At 30.7% G+C, this 24,684-nt stretch overlaps 2 protein-coding genes across 3 annotated transcripts; one reads left to right on the forward strand and one right to left on the reverse strand.

The window, feature by feature from the left end:
* Positions 1-410: 410 nt before the first annotated feature.
* LOC129914864 (DNA fragmentation factor subunit beta) lies at positions 411-12,485 on the reverse strand. Its single transcript, XM_055994284.1, has 3 exons — positions 11,986-12,485; positions 3,835-3,958; positions 411-3,756 (listed from the first exon to the last, which is right to left on the reverse strand). The coding sequence occupies exons 1-3, from the start codon at positions 12,115-12,117 to the stop codon at positions 2,741-2,743; spliced, it is 1,272 nt and encodes a 423-aa protein (XP_055850259.1). The 5' UTR covers positions 12,118-12,485; the 3' UTR covers positions 411-2,740.
* A 7,274-nt stretch (positions 12,486-19,759) lies between these two features.
* LOC129916330 (uncharacterized) lies at positions 19,760-22,013 on the forward strand. 2 transcript variants are annotated; one of them, XM_055996195.1, is made up of 5 exons: positions 19,760-20,361; positions 20,431-20,506; positions 20,715-21,004; positions 21,567-21,832; positions 21,891-22,013. In XM_055996195.1, exons 3-5 carry the CDS (start codon positions 20,807-20,809, stop codon positions 21,934-21,936), a joined length of 510 nt encoding a protein of 169 aa, XP_055852170.1. In that variant the 5' UTR covers positions 19,760-20,361; positions 20,431-20,506; positions 20,715-20,806; the 3' UTR covers positions 21,937-22,013. The 2 variants fall into 2 exon arrangements, with proteins under 2 accessions (XP_055852170.1, XP_055852169.1); XM_055996194.1 differs by having other exon boundaries at positions 20,431-21,004.
* Positions 22,014-24,684: the final 2,671 nt, after the last annotated feature.

A 24,684-nucleotide genomic window follows, 5' to 3' on the forward strand; every position in this document is an offset into this window, starting at 1 on the left:
CCAACCTATCATAACGATCATTTACTTCGCGTGGCCACTGGCTAAACACACTCAATCCAGTTTGATGCACTCTTTCAATTTAAAAACACGGCTAAATGTATGTCCAACAACAGAGAAAGTCTAAAAAACTACTACAAAGTTAATTTTTAATTTATATTTCCTTTATTGAACACGTTACAACAGATGATTTTTGTTTTGTTTTTTTTTTTTTTGTACATTATTTAAAGTTATTTTTTGTTTTGTTGTAAAATTTCATTAAAGTTAATAACAAATAGATTTGTAACAAGATAGTGGAAGGAATATTTGCCAATTTAATTTATTTTTTTTTATAGATTTACATTTAATTTTAAGTATTTATTTTTTTTTTGTTAAAATATTATTATTATAACTATGTATGTATATATGTATTTTTTGTATGTATATATTTTATTTCTAATAAACATTTTTAACTACTAGTAACAACTTTACATTTTAATTTATTTATTTTTTTTTGTTTTCATCTACTGATTAAGTTAATTTATTTTTTTACTTGTTTTATTGAGTATAATTATTGCATATATTTTAATAGTTGACAATTTATTTTACTTATGTAACAATATAAAGCTAATTTTTATATATATTTTATGTTCATAGAAATTCACACTACGATTACATAAATTATATTCAAGATTTTGGCCTTAAGAAGTTAAAGAAATAGAAAATAACTAATAAAATAAAATAAAGGAAACACGTAAATAAAATGGAATGATTAGGCAAAAAATGCTTTGGCACATCAAAGGTTTTTTGTTTTTTTTTTTTATATTAAAAACATAAAATACCGAAAGAGATCATATAAGTTAAGAAATAAATTTTTACATGTCTAAAGTTGGGTTTCTATAAACAAAACAGTAATAAATTTAGGAAGGATTAGAAATTTTTTTTAATAAATAATCAAAAAATAAAAATAAAGACTGGAAGTTGAGAAAGAATTAAAACATTATGAGTGTATATCAAGGGAAGAATAATATTCTTTGATATATTTCACTTTATTGAGGATGAAAAAAATTGGAAATGCATGAGAAACAAAACTAAAATTCACAGAACAACGCATGTTGGAAGTTTGTATATTGTAAAGATTTATAGATTTGTTTTGCAGCTTAAACAAATTATTTAGCCACGTCTAAAATTTATCCCAATTCACACAGCTAAAGAGCAGGTTAAATTTTTGTACAGCTGAAAATTTTGTATTCACATCAATAGTGTCAAAAATTTAACAGAGGTTAAATATTTAACTTAATTAACTTAATAATTATACAGAACAATTAAATCATGAAAATCCAAATTACCCAAAAGTATAAATGTAAAATATAAAACCATAAAAGAATGTTTTTTTTTTATAACAACACAATAGAATAATACTACAGCTCGTCGCAAAAGTCGACTAAAGGAGTAAATACATCTAAGTCACAAACACTATGGTGAACTTAGCGAAATCTCACCACGTTAAAAAATTTTCAAAAGTGTAAAAGGAAGTTCCTGGGTGGACACGACTGGAGATCACCGGTGCCGTAACAGAGGGATTTTTAAATACAAAACTGGAGCATGCATTAAGGTAAGGTGACGGACCGAAAAATGAATATCTTACATATTTGCAAATATGAGTGGATGTTCTGAAAGGAAATGGGTAACGCATAAGATTGAAAAAGACATAATACTTATGTATGTTGCTAAATTTTCTAGTCCACATAGTCCTATTCTTGACATTTATTTGAATTGAGCAGTGTTTTCCTAGTTTGAAAAGTTTGAATATCTTGGATCTATGATCAAAAGCGAAGCTACTTGTGATGACGGTGAACCAAAATGTACTTTTCTTTAGGTTTTTGGTGTGCTGAACTCAAATTCGAAGTCTGAAAATATTGATCGGTTTCCGTTTTTGAAATTTTACCGTTATAAAATACCAAAAAATGTCATTTTGGTTATTTTCGAGGTTATGTTTTTATGTGGGGTAATTCATTATAAAGAAATTTGTTAGTGCCTTTATTCTTCCAAAAACTGTTAAAATCATGCCGATATCTCTTTTATTGTATTGCTCGAGATGTCTTAAGTTTCAGTTAATAAGCCAAAGACAAACTTAAATTAATCTAAAGTTTAAGTCACTGTTCACATAATTTTTGTCACGATAACCAAAATATACTTTTCTGAAGGTTTTAAGGTTGCTGAATTAGAATCAGAGGTCAGAAAAATGCAAAAAAAAAGGTTTTAATTTAATAATAGAATATTTCATAAAAATATAACATCGAAAACAGCCAAAATGACGTTTTTTATTGCATTTTATAACAATATTTCAAAAAAGGAGGCCAATCAATTTTTTCTGACTTGGGAGTCGAAGTGTAATAAAAAAAATGGTTAAGTGGCATTGCCCAGTCCCCGGAAAACTTGTCGCTTACCCCAAATTGAAAACTTGCTAGCTCACTGCTAAATATTTTTTTATACATACATATTTTAACAAGGAACAGGAGGTTTTAAAAAAATATGAAAAAAAAAGAAATATTTTAAAAAGGTATAATGAACTAAATAATTTCAATCAAAAAAGATTGTTTAGTTTTTGATTTTAAAGACCATCTACCATCCAAAAAAGAAACCATAGAACAACACTACGGATTTTTTGCATAAGAAAAATCCCTTAAAAACTTACACGACTTAGATTACATAGAACACACTTTCAAAAGAAAATAAACATTTGGCAAAAAATTCAATACCATCAACAAGCATCAACTTCCTCAGGACACGAAACATCCAACAATTCCTTAACAATTTTGTACTCATGGCAGTTTTCACAAATTAAACGTCCATTCGAAACATTTGACCTTTGAACTTTTTCATGACAAACAATATGTACCAACTTTAGGTTCTTAAGACTAAAGATCTCTAAAAAATACTCCAAAACACTAATGTCGACAACACGTTTCTTATGTATGGGACATTTTTGATTGGGATTCTCAACCAAATCTCGAACATTTTGTATCAGAGAGGGTAGTATTGTTCGAGACAATTCTATTTGATGATCAAGATTCCACACTTGGAATAGTATCAAATTCTCTCTCGAAGCATATGGATTGATGCAATGATCCTTGTTGCATGGTTGATTTTCACTATAAGGTCCTTGGCAATAGAAATCACCCAAATCTGAACATAATGACACAGACCATTCGTCAAGAAGTTCATTTTTCGAGGTGTATTCTTTGATGATTTGTTTCAAACGTTTATTTGGCAGAGGTCTGGCATCGGTTTCATCATCATCATCGTCATCATTGTCATTAGCACCATCGACATTGTCATTTTTAAGGAACTCATGTTTCTTCACACAGCTACGATCGAATATCATTGAAAAATAATCACAGCCAATAAGGAGGTAACGGAATTTCTCGAGAATTCTTTCAAACAGAACCCGAGCCTTGGCATTGCTACGATACAATTTGTTGCGGGTTAATTCGTCTTTTGTTTTGTAATAGTAGCTGCGTATGCGATCTTGTGCCCGGCGAGACATTGCTTCCTCTTTGGAATTGCAACGTTCCTCTTGACCTTCGAACCATTCGGAATGTTCGCTGCGCAAACTCAGGTGGGTTTTTTCCATATCAATTTGTGGTTTCTTTTTCTCGTATTCGCATATCATGCGTTTGAATTTATCCGGATTGCGTTCGATAAATTCGTAAATGATGTCAGCTACTTTGAGTAACGGAGATCTTTGGCGCAATTTTTCGTATTCGAAATCAGAATCTGAAAGAGAAAATGATAATGGATTTATTATTTTGTTCGGGTTATTGATAGTTTTTTTTTTTTTGATTTTTTACTTACCAGTTGTTATTATTTCACCAGGGCCTGCAATAATGAATAACGTTTGAGGTTCCAGTGATTGGAAGTAGTCCTCGTCTGAGACTTCAAAACCATCGGTGGAAAGATATATGTGGCAGTCTTTTATCTGGAAATTGATGTTTTGTTTTTTATAATTTAGCTCGGAAGCTTTTCTTAATATTATACTGATCACATGAGGAATTTTATGTGGTATGGGGTGTGTCTTTGATGGTTTTATTTTTTGTATTTGTGCAATAAGTTTACTGCCGATAATAAAATTTCACATTAAAAAAACATAAACTTAAAAGGATTTTTGGGATTAAAAACTTGTATTTTCGAACTTATTAACGAAACCGTCTGATTTTGATCATTCTTTTTTGTGTCCAAAATGGCGAAGAATATTAAGTTTCATCTCCATGATTTTCAAATTTATGGATCTAAAAAAATCGAACTGGAGATAATGGGCAGTTTAGAAACGAACATAAGGCACAAATTAATTAGTCAATTTTCCGGTCACTGATTGGTCAACTGTGAAACAAAATCCTTCCAATTTAGGCTATTTCATAGAAAATCTTACTTGAATGTTAGGCAAAAAAAATTCTCCTAACTTAATTCGGAAAATCACGTTGACTAAATACATACATATCTAGTCACTAATGTTTCCTGAACGTGTCCAATAATAGAAGATAATAATGAAAAAACGACTTTAAAAGCTAAATATATTTTTGGGGTTTTTCTATAAGCGACTCAATAAATTTTTAATGAAATAATTAAGGTTCATCCGTCTCTTTTAAAAGTATCAGATCAGTTTATCACCTACCGAATCTACGAATTCGTCCTTCAATGTAGATTCAAAACTTAGACTTTAAAAGCAGTATCGATTAAAAATAAAATCCACGATTGGTCTAGTCACAATGTTACTCTTATTGTTAAAAATGTTTGGAATGTAATAAATTTTTTTTATAAAAATAATTTTTTTTTTTTTTGAAAATTCTCTTTTTTTTAACCATTTTAATTGTTTTAATTATTTTTTTTTTGTTAATAAGTCAGTAAAAACAGAAAGAATTAGCTAAATAGGAAGCAAGATTCAGTAGGCTAAAGTTTTGTGTTGAAGTTGAGTAAAGTTGAGCAACGAATAGAAATTCAATAAGAAGTCAACAAAAAAAATTTAATAATTCTTTTCTTTTTTTTTTAAATGAAATTTGAAATTTTTAAGAGAAATTTGATAAGTTATTTAAATAAGCAAGATCAAATAAAAGGTGTTTAATTTGCAAAATGGTTAGCTTTCCGACACTTTTGAGGAGCGCAAGGAGTGAGATGTTTTTTTCACCTTTTCTGTTTTTTCACTCTTTCTGGTTTTTCTGACGGTTAGTAATGTGATAACTCCCACAGTTGGTTCAAACGAGAGGCGAAAAATACAAATAATTCTAAGGCAGGGAAACATTTAAGAGGTCAAGCTACTATCTGGATAGTTGGGTAGGAATTAATCAACATCAGAATAATTAAGAGCCGACGTGCATTTGCAATCATCTCTCCAGTACGAAATAATAGTAAAATATCACTACGCACCAAGATAGAACTCTTCGAACCCAAAATTATATCTGTGCCTTTATAAGACTGTAAACGTGAAAGTATTCTGATAACACATCGATCAGGGTTGGAATCGGCTAACGCGATAGTCGATAGTTAAAAAACTATAATTTTGCTCCAAAAATCATCGATTTTGATTACCAATTATCGACTATCGCTTTGGCCGATTTCACCCCAGGTAACAAGTTTTTCAAAACCGACTTCTGCGGTACATTTTTCTGGCCACAAACCATATCAAATATGGGACAATAGGGAAAACCAAAAATAACATCTCGACGGAATTTTTAAAATGGAATTCACAGGGTTTAAAATCTTGTTGGAAGACCAAAAACAAGCTGGATTTTAACTAGTATAATGGTAGAAATGAAAGGATATTCCCACTTACGAATATCCTTTCGGGTTTACAATTATAGTTGACCTCCACACAGCTCCACATTTTCACAGCTAATATCGTGAAAAATTAAGGGATTTTGAAGGCCCTATGCTTCAGATGGATTTGAATGCTACTAACGTTAGAGGAATAATAATTTCTATGCAATATGTTGGTTTTTAATTCAGTCCAAATAAGAAGTCACATATTGGTATTTCCTTCAAAAAACCATTAGTTTTAACAACTAAGATTTTGAAATTTCATAAATTTCTATTTCCAATAAATTTTCCAAAAAAAATTTGCGGTAATTTTACTCGACGTCAAAAGTACTCAAAAATCTTGTTTTATAATCAAGTACATATTTTAAAAAGAGGAGAGCCAGTGAAATTTTGACTTCGGATACGAAATCAGCACACGCAAATCATTTAGAAAAATGTGCTTTAGTTCAAAGCCGATTTTCGTTGCAGACGAGTGTAATTTGAAGGAATGACGTGGATAATTTTAATTTCACTATTTACAAACAAACCGAATTCATACTGTGGCAAATCTATGGAATTGAATGTAAAAATTTATTGGATGTGAACGTTGAACAATCGCACAATTTCCAACTTTAATTCGGCTTCACTTTCATAATGGAATCATTGAGTGCATTCAGTTTCCCGTTCAACTGACATTAGATACGACGACGAATATTTTGGTTCTCGAGGAAGGAACTTCTCAACTCTCAATGTGCTTAGCACAGTCATGTTAAAATATAATCCGATACATTTTGGTTTCAAAAGACTACTTTACAGCTCTTTGCAGGAGCTGGTCTGGATGTGACTACAACGCCATCATCGTGAGTAAGTACGTTTAAGCTGCATCTTTAAACTAAGCAGTGAATGTAATCCAAATTGCTAAAACATGTAGACTACATTGGCTCGGCCCGATAGAGTGAATGGACACAGCCCCTCAAGCCAAAATTTTAATACCATCCGCAGAAGGAATTCATTAAAATTGAGAATTTAATTTCGTGATTATTTGAGAGAGGTTATAATTTTGTTGCTGTAAAACTATTTTCTCGAACACTTAATACCACTTTCTATCTTCTTTCGAATCAAATCATGATTTTTGGATTTCCATTTTAAATTGAATCCAGAAAATTGATTCAAGGTTCAGGAGCACAAACACATACATAATGACACTAAAATTCAATATAAGTTCAAGTGACCTCAACTCCAAAAATTAATAAAGCGTTTCGCCCAGGTACGACAGTGGTCTCATCAGTTAGATCTGTCGTACCCTTACTAAGACGCCTTATTTTGGTCACTAAAATACAAAAATAATAGTAACTGGAAAATTTAATTAACTTAATTGAAAAATCCATCACTCAATTGTTAGCTATTCTCTATGAATATCTTCTTTTTTATTACAAAGCTAAAAAAAAACCTTCGATTTAAAAAGTCAAGGTTCAAAACATCAAGACAAAGATAAATAACTATCCACGGCAAGAATCTACCACCTACCATCTCTTTCAAAACGTTTATCCTCTTTTTACCAGCCACATCTGTGCATTTCCTGTCGCCAATACACCAACCCTCAATTACTCTGTTAGTTCTCTCACACTGTTTGCAATAAAATGTCCTTCTAACTTAATTGCAAAATCCTTGCAAAAAAAAAAAAAACTTCTCCAGCCAGCGCCCTTGGTTTTTGAATCACTGTCGTCGTCTCACCACCTCGAGCAATCAAAGCTGTATTATTTCATTTTTTTTTTACTATCAATGTCCATGACCGGAATCATCACACAATTCACTTGCACAATGCATACTTTATCATCAGAGCATCTCTCAACCAGCAATATGTAGCACCTACTCTAGAATCTCCAATAAAATTCATCAAACAACTTATAAAAACCGAAAAGAAGAAAACTTTGAGAATTTCCTAATACGGAAAACTCAATTGTTTTTTTGTTGTCACTGACAATCACTATAACAATGACCCAAAAACCTAGAATCCTCTAAAATAGCAAAACAAGGTCTCGTAAAAAGAATAGGCAGTATAGGTACACTGCCGGTAAATAGAATAGGTTCACCTTATAAACGGCAAGGGAGAGCTTTTTTCTCTTAAAAAAAGCTTTACAAAAATCCTTTCGAGAATGCAGTTTTAAAGCATGTCTTTTTTCTAACTATAAATCAGAAAGAGATAGTTGAAAAACTATTGTAACGGTAAATGTACATCCTGTTTGTGGAGTACAGTGAGGTTTATTTAAACATGTTTTAAGGGAAAACAGTTTCGAAAAAAAAAAAAAAAAAACCAAGTTGTAGACAGAACAAAATTTAGGTGTGTGTGTAAAATCGAGAAAAAATGAAAAACCGTAGAACTTAGTTAGCAGTTCTTTCTTTATGTAACAAAGAAAACAAAAAAAAAAAACTATAATAAAGATATGATACTCCATGATGATATTCCATTCTTCCGTATTAAAATCTTAAATTAAATCTTCCCTTGCAAATACTCTACTCTTTGAACTGTAGAAAGATTGATGAGAATTGCCCAAACCTAGATCGCATGCAAATCCAATGGGAAACTCCGTTAAAACCTCAAAGAATCGAAAATACGTTGAATTTCGAAAAGTGTGACATGAGTTAAAAAAGAGATTTGCAGCGTGTGTATTCTTTCCGAGGAATTAAATAAAATTTGTGTATCTTTGAAGGTTTAAATCATTTCTAATTTCATTTAGAAAGGTGCGAACTACTTTTGCAGCGACATTATAGTCATTTCGAAGTAATGGTTATAGTCGATATTCTATATTTGTATAAGACTGGTCTTGATTTTTCGTCGTCATGTTTCACTGCAAATTCATGCAAGATCACTCTCAAAATTACTTTTTCAAAGTTAAGTGATTAATTTAAGACTTTTTAGGTAGACTTTTCCGCAGATATTCACACCGTCAGAACAGTTTTACTGTAAAAACAATAGTAAAATATCGCACTTTTGTAATTGTCTTTCTACTCTTCGGACCTTTAAGTTATTGCAAAAGGTCGGAAATGTTTTGTTCGTGAATTCTACGAGTGTTGATAATAGTTTTCGAATAAAATATAATAATAAATTCAATAAAAGAATCCTGAAGAAAGTAAACTTAAATTACATGAAAAAGTTTTACTATCCGAAACCTAATGGAGTTTTTTGAGATAGTTGTTAACTTAAAGGTTTTTTTTTTTAAACAAATTCAGTAAAATAAAATCAATCTTATCGATTGAAACTACATAATTTTAAATTGATAATGTAGTCGTTTTCGTCTCATTTCAACAAACAAGCCAAGTGAACCTATTCTATTGACCGATGAAAAAGGTCTTTTTTGGGAGCATTGCAATAAATTGTATTAATTTATTGTTTGAATAGTTTGGAATCAGCTTTTTTTTTTATAAATAATGCCTGATTCACAATATTGCGAGACGTAGAGACGAGAGCGTTGCGAGAGTCTCGTTGACAATTTTAAAAATTTTCAAACAATGAATTTGTATGAAACAATTTTGAAAAAGGACGCAAGAGACGACGATTTTTCGAAAATGACATTTTAATATTAAAATATCCTATATGGATAAAAGTTTTCTCAATTTAAAAATTCGAGTTAGCCTAAATGACAAGGTGATTGCCTCCTCTTCAGAATCCAAGTTTTGTTTTTAAATTATTTCTAGGAAAAAATAAAACCTTGAAATATAGGTATATTTTAATTCAAATAGTTTTTAAAGGCAAAATGAAGTATAACTTAGAGTGCCCGTATAGGGCCAGTAAGTAAGTTGTAAGCAATGTTGCCACAATGTTACAAGTGTAGCAAAAGTGTTACTTTTTTGAAATATTTAACAATTTTGTTACCATGTTACTTTTTATTCCGTTTTGTTACACTTTTTTTCAATAAAATTTTTGTTTGTTTTTCGTTGAAATAGATTGGAAGCACTTTTTTCTTCGACAATTTATCCAATAACTTTGACTATTTTGCAGGCAACAATGATCTGTTCATGGTAAAAACGTTTTAAATCTATTTTTTGTATACCTATTTGTATTAGCTAAGGACAAAATGGATGGAGTTGGGAAAATTTAATGTGTTAATAATATAAAATTTGTATTTTTAGGCTAGACGCTCTAGCCAAGAAATTCCTCTCATAAATAGTTCTACCTTTCCGTTTTTAAATTATTCCCCAATAAAAAAAAAATTAAAATTTATGCACTCAATTTCGAATGTAACAGTTATCAATCTTAAAATGTACCTATCTATAATCTAAAACCTCTTGAGGATTTATAATATCTTTTAACAATACACAAGAAGACAAAACTGATTAAAATGCAGATCTATTTTTCAGAAAAGAGATATAAAACCTAATAAATAGTTCCCCTCCTCCTCCAGTAGAGCGTTTTTTCTTTAACTTCATTAATTGAAACCTAGATAAGAAACGAAAAATCCTACACAAAAATGGCCCAATTAAAAATAATAAATTAAAATTAAATTTTCTAAGTCCTCAAAGTCGTAAGCGAAAATGATAACGGAAAAATATCATCGAGACTTCTGTCAAAATAAAAAAAATAAGTTAAATTAAAATCAAGAAAAAAATATCAGAAAATACGTTTTTGAACAAAAAAAAAAATTAGAAATAAAAAATTCAAACCGTCAACACAGTTCTTTGTAACAGAAAAAAGGGCCATGAAAACTCTCCTTATAATCCGGAATTGTTTTCTACAGCAGCTGTGTACTGAAAAACGGAAAGCATATTGAAATTTTAATTTCGTTGATAAAATTTTGTTTCGGCTTCATATTAGGCTCAAACTAAAAATTTCGCTCTGCTTTTTGAAAAGTGAAAATTCTACTAGTTTATTTTATTTCACCTCTATTTCGCTGCAGCAGCCAGCTAGACTTCGTAATAATAAGCTTTCAAATAAGATAAGATTCGATTTATGACTTTTTTTTATTTTGTTACGCTTTTTTCCCATTTGTTACGCTTTTTGAACAATGTTGTTACTTTTTTAAAAAAAGCCTGCGGCAACACTGGTTGTAAGTAATTGATAAGTAGGCTAGTTTTTATGAATTTTTGTCTAGCTTTAAGATAGTTTTAAGTTGATGAATAGTAAAAATGAATTTAAAAAAAAAAAAGTGATTACCTCCCAATCTCACCGGCCTGAGTTCGATTCTCAGAATATATTGTTGTTTTTTTATTTTTGTTTACTTAATAAAATAAAAAAAAAAAATCACGGTATTGTGAACTGCCGAACAATTTTAAAACGATTTGTTTTAAATAGAAAACCTTCAGAAAAATCGGAACTCTCTCGTCTCGTCGTCTTGCAATATTATGAATTAGGCTTAAGTCCTAAAAAGAAATATCCTTGAATAAAAATCATAAAAAAAGGTTTTCTTGTAAGTGCAAAATTCAATTATTTATCGTTTGTAGGATGAACCTATTCTATTGATTAGCAGTGTATATGGATAGCAGTTATAGAGCAACAATTAGTATCACAAAAAACAACAACAACGAGATAGAATATAGAAAAGGAAAAGGTGGGACATTCTACAAAAAAAAAAAAAAAAACAACAATCCAAAATGACCGTGACCAACATTCCCACACACAATTCTCTATCGTAGAAAAGGACATAGTCAAAGTTAAAGGTTGAATGTCCTTGCTCCACATTGTATATTTGTGTGTGTGTGTGTTTGATAATACACACACACACAAAAAAAAAATACATAAACTCAACCTTGACAAGGAAAGAAAAAGGATATAATCTCTGTTTAGGAACAAACAGCAGAAGAGCCGATAGAGCAAAAAGCAACAGGTTGCATTTCCAAAGAGTAAAAGTGGCAGCCGCCACTGCTGCTGTGGTGGGTGCCCTTTTTAAAATTCACTTCCCTTTCTCTAGTGCGCAACAACAAAAGAAAGAAAGATTGAACAAAAAAAAAGGGACACACGACAAGTCTCAGGAATGGAAAATAAAACAAAAAGGGAGATGATTTTCTATATACTAGAACGAGGCAGTGACATTGAAAGGCTACCGAGAACGAGAATGGGCTACGAATTGAATTCCGGGGGAGAGCGAAGCGACATGGTGGTGGTGTGTCCTTGCAAAAATTTCCACAAAATTAAGACGCAATTTGTTTGTTTAAAATGTTTATAACTGTTTTAACGAAATAAATGGAAATGGAAAAAAGAAATATATAAAGAATACTTACAGGAAACTTTAACTTGGCTTTGTCCAAGAGCATCTTCAAAGAATTAGCTCCAATTCCGTATTTTTTAGTTCTAGCGTTATCAGTGACCTTGTAACCTTTCATTTTCTTTGTTGTTCCAAATAGATTTAGCATAGCAGGACAAATTTGGAAAAAAAAGGAAATGTTATTGGAAAACTTTTGTTGTTTATTTTTTTGATACAATCTTGAAAGAACACTTGGAAGAGGATTGCTATTATTTCTTATTGAATGACCACAAATCACAAAAAACCAACAAGACCAACCAGAGATTGTTCTGGCTCTGGAATTCGATTGACTTCTTTTTGCAGAGGAATGTATATCCTTTTTTTTTGTCGTCTTATCTCTCTTGTTTATTGCATTTTCCCCGTTCGACTGTGAAATGTCAAATGAAAAATTGTTGTTTTTTTTTTTGTATTTTGTGTTTCTGTTCTGTTAGTAGACATGCGTGTAGAATGTTGTTTACATTTTTTTCGCGCAGTTTTTTTAACGAAAGAAGCAATGCCAGATGTGATGAAATTTTTTATTTTAATTTTTTTTTTTTAGAAAAATAAAAAAAATTTTTAAGTAAAATTCATATTCACTAAAATTTGAAATTCATTTAAAGGCTTGGCCACACTGGAGGGTATGCGGTAGCGGTACGGGTAGCGGTGAGGGTACTTGTATGAAAAAAATTCCAAACTGACACATCAACGTTCAGGTGTGGAATTTTTTTAGTACAAATATCGTTACCGCTATACCGCATACCCTCCGGTGTGGCCAAGCCTTAAGGCTTGACCACACCAAAGGGTACATGCGGTAGCGGTACGGGTAATTGTATGAAAAAAATTCCACATCTGAACGTTGATGTGTCAGTTTGGAATTTTTTTCATACAAGTACCCGTACCGCTACCGCATGTACCCTTCGGTGTGGCCAAGCCTTTAAGGCTTGGCCACACCGGAGGGTACGCGGTAGAGGTACAGGTAACGGTACGGGTATTTGTATGGAAAAAATTCCAAACTGACACATCAACGTTCGGGTGTGGAATTTTTTTAATACAAATATCGTTGCCGCTACCCGTACCGCTACCGCGTACCCTCCGGTGTGGCCAAGCCTTTAAACATGATTTCTTTGCATATAGAAATTATTGATCTGCTGGTACCACTACTTCAAACTAGAAAAAAAAACACAAAATAAAATAAAATTAAAAAAAAAAAATAAAATAAAACCAATTAAATTTTTTCTGACAAGTGTGAATATTATTGAAGTTAAGGCCCCAACCCATAGAATCCGTTGCGTCCGTGTCCGTTGCGTCAATCAATCCGTTGAAGTTGAAGGATGGGACAGAAAGGGGCGATCCATAGAATACGTCGTATATGACGAATTGCTTTTTGACAGCTCACTTCAAATTCCAAGGTGTGTTCGATATTTTATCGCTGAATGTGCACTAAGGCCGTGTGTGAATTGCGTTAAATAGTTAACACCGTGTAAAATTTTTGACACTATTGAGGTGAATAAGAAATTTTCAGCTGTTAAAAATTTATTGGGCTCTGGGACCTGGTTAAATTTGAGTTAAATTTTTTTTGCAAATGGTTTTGTTTTGTGTTTTTTTTTTTTATTAAAAAGAAGTATCATGACAGAAAAAAGGCAAAAAAAAATTTAAACAATAAATTTTTTTTTTTGGAATTTTTTTGTTCACCTCAATAGTGTCAAAAATTTTACACGGTGTTAACTATTTAACGCAATTCACACACGACCTAAGGAAGTTCTGATCCAAGAAATTATTGTTGTTCTTTTTTTTAATAAAATAAAATGCGCGACTAGATTTCATGTAGGTACTTGCTCTTCAGTTAAAAACAATTTTTTATAATAAATTATGAGTTGTAGGTATGACTTTGGCATAATAAAATTGAACTCTACAACAGAATTTAAGTATTTAATTGATATAATTTATTAGATATATATCATTAATTGTTACTTTAATTACATTTTCTTCACAAAAAAACAATTAAAGTTCACAATTCATAAAATCGGAGAAGAAAAGAACACAGTTCTTAGTTCTGAAATTCCCCAGTGTGCACTCAGAAACAGAAAATCGAACTGATCTATTGTTGACAACCAATGTCAAAGGATACGACGGATGAAAAAGTAGAAAGTTGGGCTACTTCTTCCGTCGAACCCTTCGGCCTCCGTCCGATACGTCGCTTATGGGTCGCTTCCCATAAGAACGTGTGTATTTTATCGTGCTGTCAGTTGAAAACTTCGACGCAACGGATTCTATGGGTTGGGCGCCCTTTATACTTCTTTTGCAGCGTTGGGGTATTAACATTTAGGGTAGAGTTGCCTACTTTCGGTCGTCTCCAGTTTCCCGCCACCTTTTGGAAAATCGTTATAACTAGTGATATCGTAGGGTTAATTCAAAATTTTCGTTTTTTACTGTTCTAACATATAAGAGTACAGTATATAAGTGCCTGGCTACACGGTGCTTTTCCAATCGCCTAAGCAGTGAGTTTGTAGGCAAGAGGGATGAGGAGTGAAGGGGGGAGATGCTCACGAAGAAAAATGAATTTTCTGAGGGTAGTACAGTTCCATTGCTAAATTTTTCCTCTTTTTGACGTTTGTTCCTAGAAAATGTAAAATTGGAACGTGATTGGGCACAACAGTGTGTAGCCACCGCATGTGATTTTTCAATCGATTGAAAAATCACTGTGTAGCCAGGCACTAAGAGCAAAAATTTGGAATTTGGAACCCTACAAAATCACTAGTTGTAACGATTTTCCGCAAGGTTGCTGCAATTAGGCAACTCTACCCTAAAAAACATGCTGTAGAACTTTTTACTAGCTTCAAAATTTCGTTTGGTATTAAGGCTTGGCCACACCGGAGGGTAGATATGCGGTAGCGATACGGGTAGCGGTAACGATATTTGTATTAAAAAAAAAAAAATCATGTGTGCAATTCACACGTTGTTTAAGTGAAACCTTTAAAATCATTAAAAAAAAAAACGGAAAAATATAACTTTTTTTATTCCATCACTTTTTTTTATATGACAACCCAATTTACAATGATCTACAAAATAACACAATCTTAAATTGAAAAACTTGAAAAAAAATGTGGAGATCTGTTGCCGATGACCAGCCACCAGTGTAGGAAGTACCGTAATCTCAGTTTGAAATTTTGACATGATTGGCTTAAGAAATTCTTACTTTTTTTGTAGGTATCCCAAGTAACAATTTCAAACCTCGGTTACAAAATAACCAAAGTTATAAAATAACTGCAAATAACCGCGGTCATAAAGCGGCTATAAACGGGTTGTTAAAAGTCTGTGGTTAATTTTATGTTAGAAAAAAAACCCAGTATTTTCGAAGGTTTGTTCTGGGTTAAAATTATACGTAAAATAAACTTTTAAGTCATAAATTAGTTTCAAAAATTCCATTTTTAAACTAAGGAAATATTTTGGCTATTTATTTACTTTTATAAAACCCAGGTTACATTCTTGTTATTTTTTCAACCCAATTTTTTTGGTTAAATTATAACCTCAGTTTGAAGTTGGTTTTAAAATAACCAAATTTCTTCAAAAGTTTCAGAAAAGTATTTTAATAACTCGTTTTTGACACAAAGTCATAAATAAGTTTTTAAATAACTTCTAGATTTGTGTTTTAAGGGTTCAAAAATAACCAAATTTTGACTCCAAGTTTGAAGTAAGTATTTTAATAACTTTTTTTTCGCACAAAAAGTTGTTTTTAGGTTAGAATTTAACCACATCTGATCTCAAAGTTTTAAATAAGTATTATAATAACTCTTTTTTTACCCAAAAAGTTATTTATTGGTTATAAATTAACCAAATTTTATCTATAGTTTGAAACGAGTTTTTAAATTACTCACTTTAAGATGGAAGTTGTTTATTGGTTTAAAATTAACCCATTATAAATCCTAAGTTTAAAGTAAGTTTCTAATTAACTTCTTTATTTGTCTTTTATGGGCTAAAAAATAACCAAATTTTCATTACAAGTTTCAAGTAAGTATTTAAATAACTCCTTTTTTACACAAAAAGCTATTTATAGACTAGAAATTAACCAAATTTGACCTTAAGTTTGAAACGAGATTTTAAATTACTGACTTTTTACCATTAAAGTTGTTTAGTTGTTTAAAATTAACCCATTATAAATCCTAAGTTTAAAGTAAGTTTCTAATTAACTTCTTTATTTGTCTTTTATGGGCTAAAAAATAACCAGATTTTCATTACAAGTTTCAAGTAAGTATTTAAATAACTCCTTTTTTACACAAAAAGCTATTTATAGACTAGAAATTAAGCAAATTTGACCTTAAGTTTGAAACGAGATTTTAAATTACTGACTTTTTACCATTAAAGTTGTTTAGTGGTTTAAAATTAACCCATTATAAATCCTAAGTTTAAAGAAAGTTTCTAATTTACTTCTTTATTTGTCTTTTATGGGCTAAAAAATAACCAGATTTTCATTACAAGTTTCAAGTAAGTATTTAAATAACTCCTTTTTTACACAAAAAGCTATTTATAGACTAGAAATTAACCAAATTTGACCTTAAGTGTGAAACGAGATTTAAAATTACTGACTTTTTACCATGAAAGTTGTTTATTGGTTTAAAATTAACCCATTATAAATCCTAAGTTTAAAGTAAGTTTTTAAATAACTACTATAAGTACGTATAAGTTTTTAATCAACTCGTTATTTACCTTTTAACAACCCTGGTAATTTTTCAACTAAGTTCCAACCCAATTTCAACTAACCAACAACTCTCTACACATACACATTCACCATACTCGAGCGTCGCGCGTCGCCTATCATATTTTTGTCTCTCATTTTTCTCAGATCTCTCAGTATTCTTTTGTGGCTGGTGGTGACAAGTTATTGTGCGCGAAAGTTATTGTGAAAAAATATAAATTAAATTAAAAAAAATATCTATCTGTGAAAAATTATTAAGAGGTAAGTTATTTGTTTATAATTTATTTTAAATATTAAATATTGTTGTTTATGTTGAATCGGGGTTTTTTGGTCACTTCCTTTTATATGCAAATAAAAATCTTTATTTCATACTATTTTATTTTTTATTTTATTTGCATATAAAAGGAAGTGACCAAAAAAGCCCGATTCAACATAAACATTAATAGTTCAAATAATTGGTCAAATTATCATTAATTTAATTAATATTAAATATTGTTATTTGTTTATAATTTATTTTAAATATTGTTTAAAAAATAACTTCTGAGTTTGAAAAATATCTTCTGAGTTTAAAAAATAACTTCTGAGTTTAAAAAATATCTTCTGAGTTTGAAAAATAACTTCTGAGTTTGAAAAATATCTTCTGAGTTTGAAAAATAACTTCTGAGTTTGGAAAATAACTTCTGAGTTTGAAAAATAACTAATAATTGTTAGAATGGAGCTTGCAACATATCGACATGGCATCCCAGTTATCTATGGTTCAAGCTTAAAACAAAAACAAAATTTTTACGAAAAACCATTCTATTCTAAATTTTTAAGCGTTTATAAATCAAATGAAGAAGAAAATTTGCCTAATTTTTATAACATAGAAAATATTTCTCTAAATTTTTCAAAATAACTTTACCAAACACTGAATCTGTTTTTTTCCATTAGTACATTGTTAATCAAAATGTATTGTGTTGTGGAGACGCTCGAAGATGAAGGGAAGTTCGTGACGGCAGTTCCCAAAAATTGGGTCATCGATGGAACGAAGCTATTATGGCCAAAGTCCAAGAAAGATTCCATTTGCGGTCGGAAAAATTGCATCACAGCATCGGATGATTGGCAAAGCATAGCATGCAAATTAATATTTGATGACATCGGTAAGATACAAGTTTAACTAGGTACATCTTTTTTATTTTATTTTTATTAAGTTCACTTAGACCACTTTTCTCCAAGTAAAATTTTATTCGTATCTAAACTTAAAGCAGTTTATCCTGGGGGCCTATTTTTGAAAGCTTAGTTACGTTAATTTTGATACACTTTAGGTCCCCTTTCATATACTTAAAGTAATCGCGGTTATGACCTTTCAATATTTAAAAAAAAAAGTTTTTTCCTCAAGAAATTACATATTAAAGGGTAATTTCCAACCATCTCCAACATTTTTTTGGAATATACTGAACGTAGGGATAAATAAAACTCTTAAACATTAAAAAAATCCAATGTATTTTTCATATATCAGCAGCGTACTTGGCTTTAGAGCTTGACCCTAATAAAAAAAAAACACAACGAACGGTCTAATGTACACATATAGTGGAGTAACTATAAAGCTCAAAAATTGGCAATATTAGGGAACCCGGCCGAACAGCTTAGATTTTGATGATCTTTTTTTCAAAATTCGGTAATGAAAAATACTTTTAAGTCTATATATTAAAAATTGGCGGTGTTGCCGTTTTGATTTTTTAAATTTAATTGAAGATTTTTTTTTAAATTAAATTTTTTTTGAACAAAACCATTTTATTTGCTTAAATTTCATAAAACAAATGATAGCAAAAGATTCTCTTGGTTATTTAAGGACAAAAAATATAAGGGAGTAAGGGACAATCTTCCATCGTTTAAGGGGTAATAACACCTTGTAAACCACGAAATTGAGCGTCATTTTCATCAGCGTATAAAACAAAGAAGAAATATTATTTTCTTTTGGTGTTTGTTTAGTTTAATTAAGTATATTAATAGGTAACAGAATAGGTTAGTGTTAGATTTTTAAATGATGTGAAATTTTTTAAATGGTGGTGTAGTTCAGGATGATAGTAAAATCCTGTGCTCACATCGGGCGACCAACTTACTCCTACAGTTTTTAACCGATTGGGCTGAAATTTTGTGTGGAGCTTAAAAATACTATTCTCTAGTGAAGTACGTAGGATTTTTTTGAAATACTAAAAGATTTTATGGTCTTTTTTTCAACGAATTTTGTTTTTGGAATGAAATAATTTTTTCAAACTAATGCCATTTCTTTAAAAATTAATATTTCAAAAAAATCCTACGTACTTCACTAGAGAATAGTATTTTTAAGCTCCACACAAAATTTCAGCCCAATCGGTTAAAAACTGTAGGAGTAAGTTGGTCGCCCGATGGGAGCACAGGATTTTACTATCATCCTGAACTACACCACCATTTAAAAAATTTCACATCATTTAAAAATCTAACACTAACCTATTCTGTTACCTATTAATATACTTAATTAAACTAAACAAACACCAAAAGAAAATAATATTTCTTCTTTGTTTTATACGCTGATGAATATGACGCTCGATTTCGTGGTTTACAAGGTGTTATTACCCCTTAAGAGATAAATGCAATTTTCTCATAATCTGACTTCAAACACAAACAAAATATTTTGAAAACAACGGCAACACCTTCAAGCCTACAACATTTAAATATACATTTTTAAAAAGCTAGAAGCTTAGTCATATTTTTAAAATTAAAATTAAGTTAATTGAATTAAGAGCTTTTGAAAGAATGGTATCTGAACTCAGATTTTTTGAAAAAAAATTACTTTTTTTATTAGAAGTTTTGAAAAAAAATTTTACTTATTTGTTTTTTAAAGTTCAACATCTAAATATAAAGTTATTTTTTCTTCAGTCAATAGCCCTTATTGTTGAAAGTTAAATAGCAAAAATTTAAAGTTCTTATTTACCAAAGTCTTTGAGAAAATTAGTTATTTCAATGCAAAAATTCAGTTTTTATCAAAAAAACCCATTGAAATTGAATTTTTTTTCAAAAACTCTTGATTAAATTTAGTGGATTTAAATTTAGGAGATAAGAATGAGCTTCTGGCTTTTTAAAAATGTATTTTAAAATATTGTAGGTGTTGCCGTTGTTTTCAAAATATTTTTTTTTGTGTTTAAAGTCAGATTATGAGAAAATTGCAGTTATCTCTTAAACGATGGAAGATTGTCCCTTACTCCCTTATATTTTTTGTCCTTAAATAACCTAGAGAATCTTTTGCTATCATTTGTTTTATGAAATTTAAGCAAAAAAAAAAATGGTTTTGTTAAAAAAAATTTAATTGTAATTTTAAAAAACAATACGGCAACATCGGCAATTTTTAATCTATAGACTTTAAAGCATTTTTAATTACCTACGTTTGAAAAAAAATCGTCAAAATCAGAGCTGCTCGGCCGGTCTTAAGCCGCTTCACCTTTTGAACAAATATTTTCTTGTATCCCTTTCATGCCACTTATATTTACGACGAAACATGTATTTCCTTTTAAGGTTCCTGGGAGGAAGCAGTTCAGAAGGAAAAGGATGCCGAGTATTTGTCTTCTTCTGAAGAAAATACGGAAGAAGAGACCATCGACACCAATTCTTCGGAATACATGACAGATCTGAACAAATTGATGTCAACTTTGATTCCTAATTCTGGTAAGTTTAAAATGTATAAACATGGGAACAAAGTAATTAATTTTGTCATACTTACTTCTAATTTTCAAGACGTTTCCCCGTTCACCCCCCCCAAATAAAGATGTTACCATCACTAATGTCATTTCCGAGTTATACACGCATGAAGGTAAAAAATGTATTTTAACACTAGTACCATTTTCAAAGTCGTTTTTAAACTCCAGCTTATCTTAGAATGGGGTTTATCCAATGTTATTTGAATAGGATAAACCCCAGTCCCTCTTAGTAACAGCTGAGATAGCATATAAGTTCTTTCACTAACCGTATTACTTTTTTTTTTGGATTTTACTATAACTCTTATTTTAAATTGTTTATAGGCCCCAGCACCAGTACCCAATTCAAGGAACTGTCGTCCAAAATAGACGAAATTTTGGAAAGACAGCGTTCCACTGAGGTGAAGGTGCAGGCCATGCAAGGAATGCTGGAGGCATTCATGGCGAAGTCCGAAGTTTCGGTCAATTTGTTGGCGTCCAAAATTGGAAAAGACAATGCAGAGGAAGTGGATGAGGAACTGCAACTTGATGAAATTTTCCCACTTACCTCTGTCCAACAAATTGAGGAAATGGAGGAAAAACTCCATCAAAATGGATTGTTAAAAAAAAAATTGGTAAGTACCAAAATATATGAAATATTTGAATTTATAAGATATCAATAGATTCTATATTGATTTCATTTTCATATATATACCATCAATATATATTTGTTACTTCTCTAAAAATATTAAGTTTATGTTGATAGGTTATTTTTATCCTGAAATCTTTGAATGCAATATGACACAGACCAATAAAATTGATTTTTTTTAAATATTCTTAAACAAAGCCATTTATGCTTTTGATGTGCTGAACTAGAATTCGAAATCAGAATCTTCCTGCCAGCCCTCGTTTTTGAGATACAGGTATTCCATTTGAAAATTAAAATAATAACCTGGAATATCTCATAAACGAGAGCTGGGACTGTGCCTACATCAGCTACATTTATTTCAACAAATGATTTTGACAAATAATAAATAATTATGTCACACTTGTCGTCTCCTTTCTTCAGAGAGGTATTCAGCTTTAATTCAGAAAATTTAAAAGTTTAGGAGTCTGTGTCATATTGCACTCAAAGATGCGAAACTTAACACACTTTAAAGCACATTATTTTAAAAACATATTTTTGTTTTCTTTCAGGTCCGTAAGTTGAGCTCATATGGGGGGGTCAACGGAACGAAAACGATCCGCACTATATGCAAGTGCATTTTTACAGATGCACTACTGGCGGAACATTCTTGGCTGGGCACAAACGCCAAAAAAAGCTTCAGCCAATACAAGTTTTTATATAAAACTATAATGGAAGCGGTCCGAACAAGGTTCCCCACTTACAGTGAAGCCGAGGGTGCTTCATTTTTCAAAGCTTTTTTAAAGCAAGCCCCATTTCGAATGGGAAAACCGTCCACGTAAGTTAAAAAAAAAAAATTATAATCAACATTTAAGTTAACATTTTTCTCTTTACAGTTCCAACACCAGCTCCTCTGCCTCTGACGGGCAATCCACGACATAGGTTGTTTTATTTTTAGTTTTATTTTTAGTTTAAGTTTTAAATTCATTAAAAAATAATGTTTCACTTAACTTAAATTTCAGCGTTCTTATTTAAAATATTAAATTTTCAGCTGGGAAGAATCTTATGGTTTGCAGCATGTTGGTAAGCAAACATTTTAAAGGTTTTTTTTTTAAATCTGTAAATAACCGGTTATAAAAAAGCCGTGAAATAACATTTTACAGATTTTATAAAAAACTATAAATAAACGGTTATAAAAAAAACGTCAAGTAACGTTTATTACAGGTTTTATAAGAACCTGTACGAAGTTATTTACAGGTTTTATAAAAACTGTAGGTAAACGGTTATAAAAAAACCGTCAAATAACGTTTATTATAGGTTTTATAAAAACCTGTACAACGTTTATTACAAATACGTTTATTACGGGGTTTAAAAAAACTGGAGGAAAACGGTTATAAAAAAACCATCAAATAACGTTTATTATAGGTTTTATAAAAACCTGTACAACGTTTATTACGGGTTTTAAAAAAACTGGAGGAAAACGGTTATGAAAAAAACCGTCAAATAACGTTTATTACAGGTTTTATAAAAACCTATAGGTAAGAGGTTATAAAAAAAACCGTAAAATAACGTTTAAAACAGGTTTTATAAGAACTTGTTATATTACAGGTTTCAAAAAAACCTGTAATAACGTAAATAACAGGATTTATAATAACCGTAGTAAAACGGTTATAAAAAAACCGTCAAATAACTCAGTACAGGTTTTTTTTTAAACTGTATAATAACGGTTTGTAAACGGTTATAAAATAGCCGTAAATGGTTTATTTCAAGTTCTTCTTTAACTTAAAATAAACAGTTATTTAATAACCGTAAAAATTAGGTTTTTAAAAACCCAGTATTTGTAGAAAAAAGTGGGTTTTTTAAAAACCCGATTTAGACGAAGTTAAAAAATAACTGACCATTTTCGGTTGTGGAGACGTTTCTGGAACGTCTTTAAGACGTTTTTTTAACGAGTTTAGTAACTTATCCGTTAAATAACCAGAGTAAATATCCGGTTTATTTTCCGCTTTTTAACCACAAAATGTTATTTGGGATGGTAGAAATATGATTGAAGCGTCAAATAAAAGGTAAAATAAAAAGCTTTCAGATGATATAAAATTAATTATTTAAAAAATATGGAATTAGGTACAGTTGATGGAATAAAAAAAAAGGTTGATTTTCTCGATATTTTTTTTTTGCAAGAAAAATTATTTTTTAAGGTTTCACTTCTACCGCGTGTGAACTGCACACATGATTAATTTTTTTTCTTTCTAGCGCTGTTTATTTTTGGAAAAAACTACAAAAATTGTTTTTATACCTACCCTAAAAAATAAACTTTCTGCATCATTATTTTTAAGGCTTGGCCACACCGAAGGGCACATGCGGTAGCGGTACGGGTAATTGTATGAAAAAAATTCCAAACTGACACATCAACGTTCAGGTATGGAATATTTTTCATTCAATTACCCGTACCGCTACCGTATGTACCCTTCGGTGTGGCCAAGCCTTTAAGGCTTAGCCACACCGGAGGTTATGCGGTAGCGGTACGGGTAGAGGTAACGGTACTTGTATGAAAAAAATTCCAAACTGACATATCAACGTTCAGATGTGGAATTTTTTTCATACAAATATCGTTACCGCTACCCGTACCTCTACCGCATACCCTCCGGTGTGGCCAAGCCTTTAATTTTGTGGTCGGAAAAACTGTCACAAAATGAGTTTGAAAATTTTCACTTTTTGACTTTTTGCAAAAGGTGGCCGTTGTAGTTATACCTTCTGTTGGAAAATTGTTCTTGAATGCAGTGTGGTTCCACGTATTGCCAATAGAAATATATCCAGAATAAGTGAAAGAAAATCTTTTTACAAAAGAATAAGGATTTAATTTATTGAAGCAAAATTGAGTAATGAAAAATATTATAAATTTTATACAAATGAAAAACGAACTACAAACTTGATCAATTAAAATATTAAAATCAAAGTATTTAAACGTAAAGTGTAAATGCTAATTACAACACTCCTCCTCATTTACACAAACATATACCACATAGGTCTCTTAACATTGTATGTCGTGTAGCCATCAGTGGTTTAGTTAGTAAATCAGCTACCATAGTTTCTGTAGGACAGTATTTGCAAATAACTATACCTTTTTTCACATAGTCTTTTACAAAATGAAATCGGGTATCGATGTGCTTAGTTCTGTTTGAAAATTTTTCTTCTTCAATTAGTTTTAAACAGCTTTGATTGTCTTCGTATATTGTTGTTGGTTCTTCTTTTAATTCTTGAATTTCAATCAATATACGACGAATCCATGAAGCTTCCTTGCATGCTTCCGATAGATCAATGAATTCAGCTTCTGTTGAAGAGAGTGCCACACAAGGTTGTTTTCGACATGCCCAACTTACAACTCCGCCGTTTAACTTGAATACGTAACCAGTATTTGATTTTCGAGTTAATCTGTCTTCAGCCCAATTTGCATCTGCGTAACCATAAAAGTTTTTGTTTTCATCATATGTACTTAATGCAAGTTTTAACTTCGAGGTTCCTTTTAAGTATCTCACCATACGTTTTAACTCGTTCCAGTCCGTTTGTGTCGGTTGACTGACTTTTTGCGCCATGATTGAAACACTTGCTGATATATCAGGACGAGTATTTACTGATATATATAGTAAACATCCTATAAGCTTTTGATATTTAGAATTGTCAATCAAAATT

This window comes from Episyrphus balteatus, chromosome 3 (genome assembly GCF_945859705.1).
Source record: "Episyrphus balteatus chromosome 3, idEpiBalt1.1, whole genome shotgun sequence".
In the NCBI taxonomy this organism is placed as follows: Eukaryota; Metazoa; Arthropoda; class Insecta; order Diptera; family Syrphidae; genus Episyrphus; species Episyrphus balteatus.

What these genes read in the sequence shown, in the direction of transcription:
- LOC129916330 (XM_055996194.1), top strand. Translation starts at nt 20,807, where the DNA reads ATGCAAGGAATGCTGGAGGCATTCATGGCGAAGTCCGAAGTTTCGGTC. An exon ending in GATTGTTAAAAAAAAAATTG is followed by an intron (nt 21,005 to 21,566) that starts GTAAGTACCAAA and finishes GTTTTCTTTCAG; the next exon opens with GTCCGTAAGTTGAGCTCATA. An exon ending in CGAATGGGAAAACCGTCCAC is followed by an intron (nt 21,833 to 21,890) that starts GTAAGTTAAAAA and finishes TTCTCTTTACAG; the next exon opens with TTCCAACACCAGCTCCTCTG.
- LOC129914864 (XM_055994284.1), bottom strand. Translation starts at nt 12,117, where the DNA reads ATGCTAAATCTATTTGGAACAACAAAGAAAATGAAAGGTTACAAGGTC. An exon ending in AAGCCAAGTTAAAGTTTCCT is followed by an intron (nt 3,959 to 11,985) that starts GTAAGTATTCTT and finishes ATCAATTTCCAG; the next exon opens with ATAAAAGACTGCCACATATA. An exon ending in TGGTGAAATAATAACAACTG is followed by an intron (nt 3,757 to 3,834) that starts GTAAGTAAAAAA and finishes TTTCTCTTTCAG; the next exon opens with ATTCTGATTTCGAATACGAA.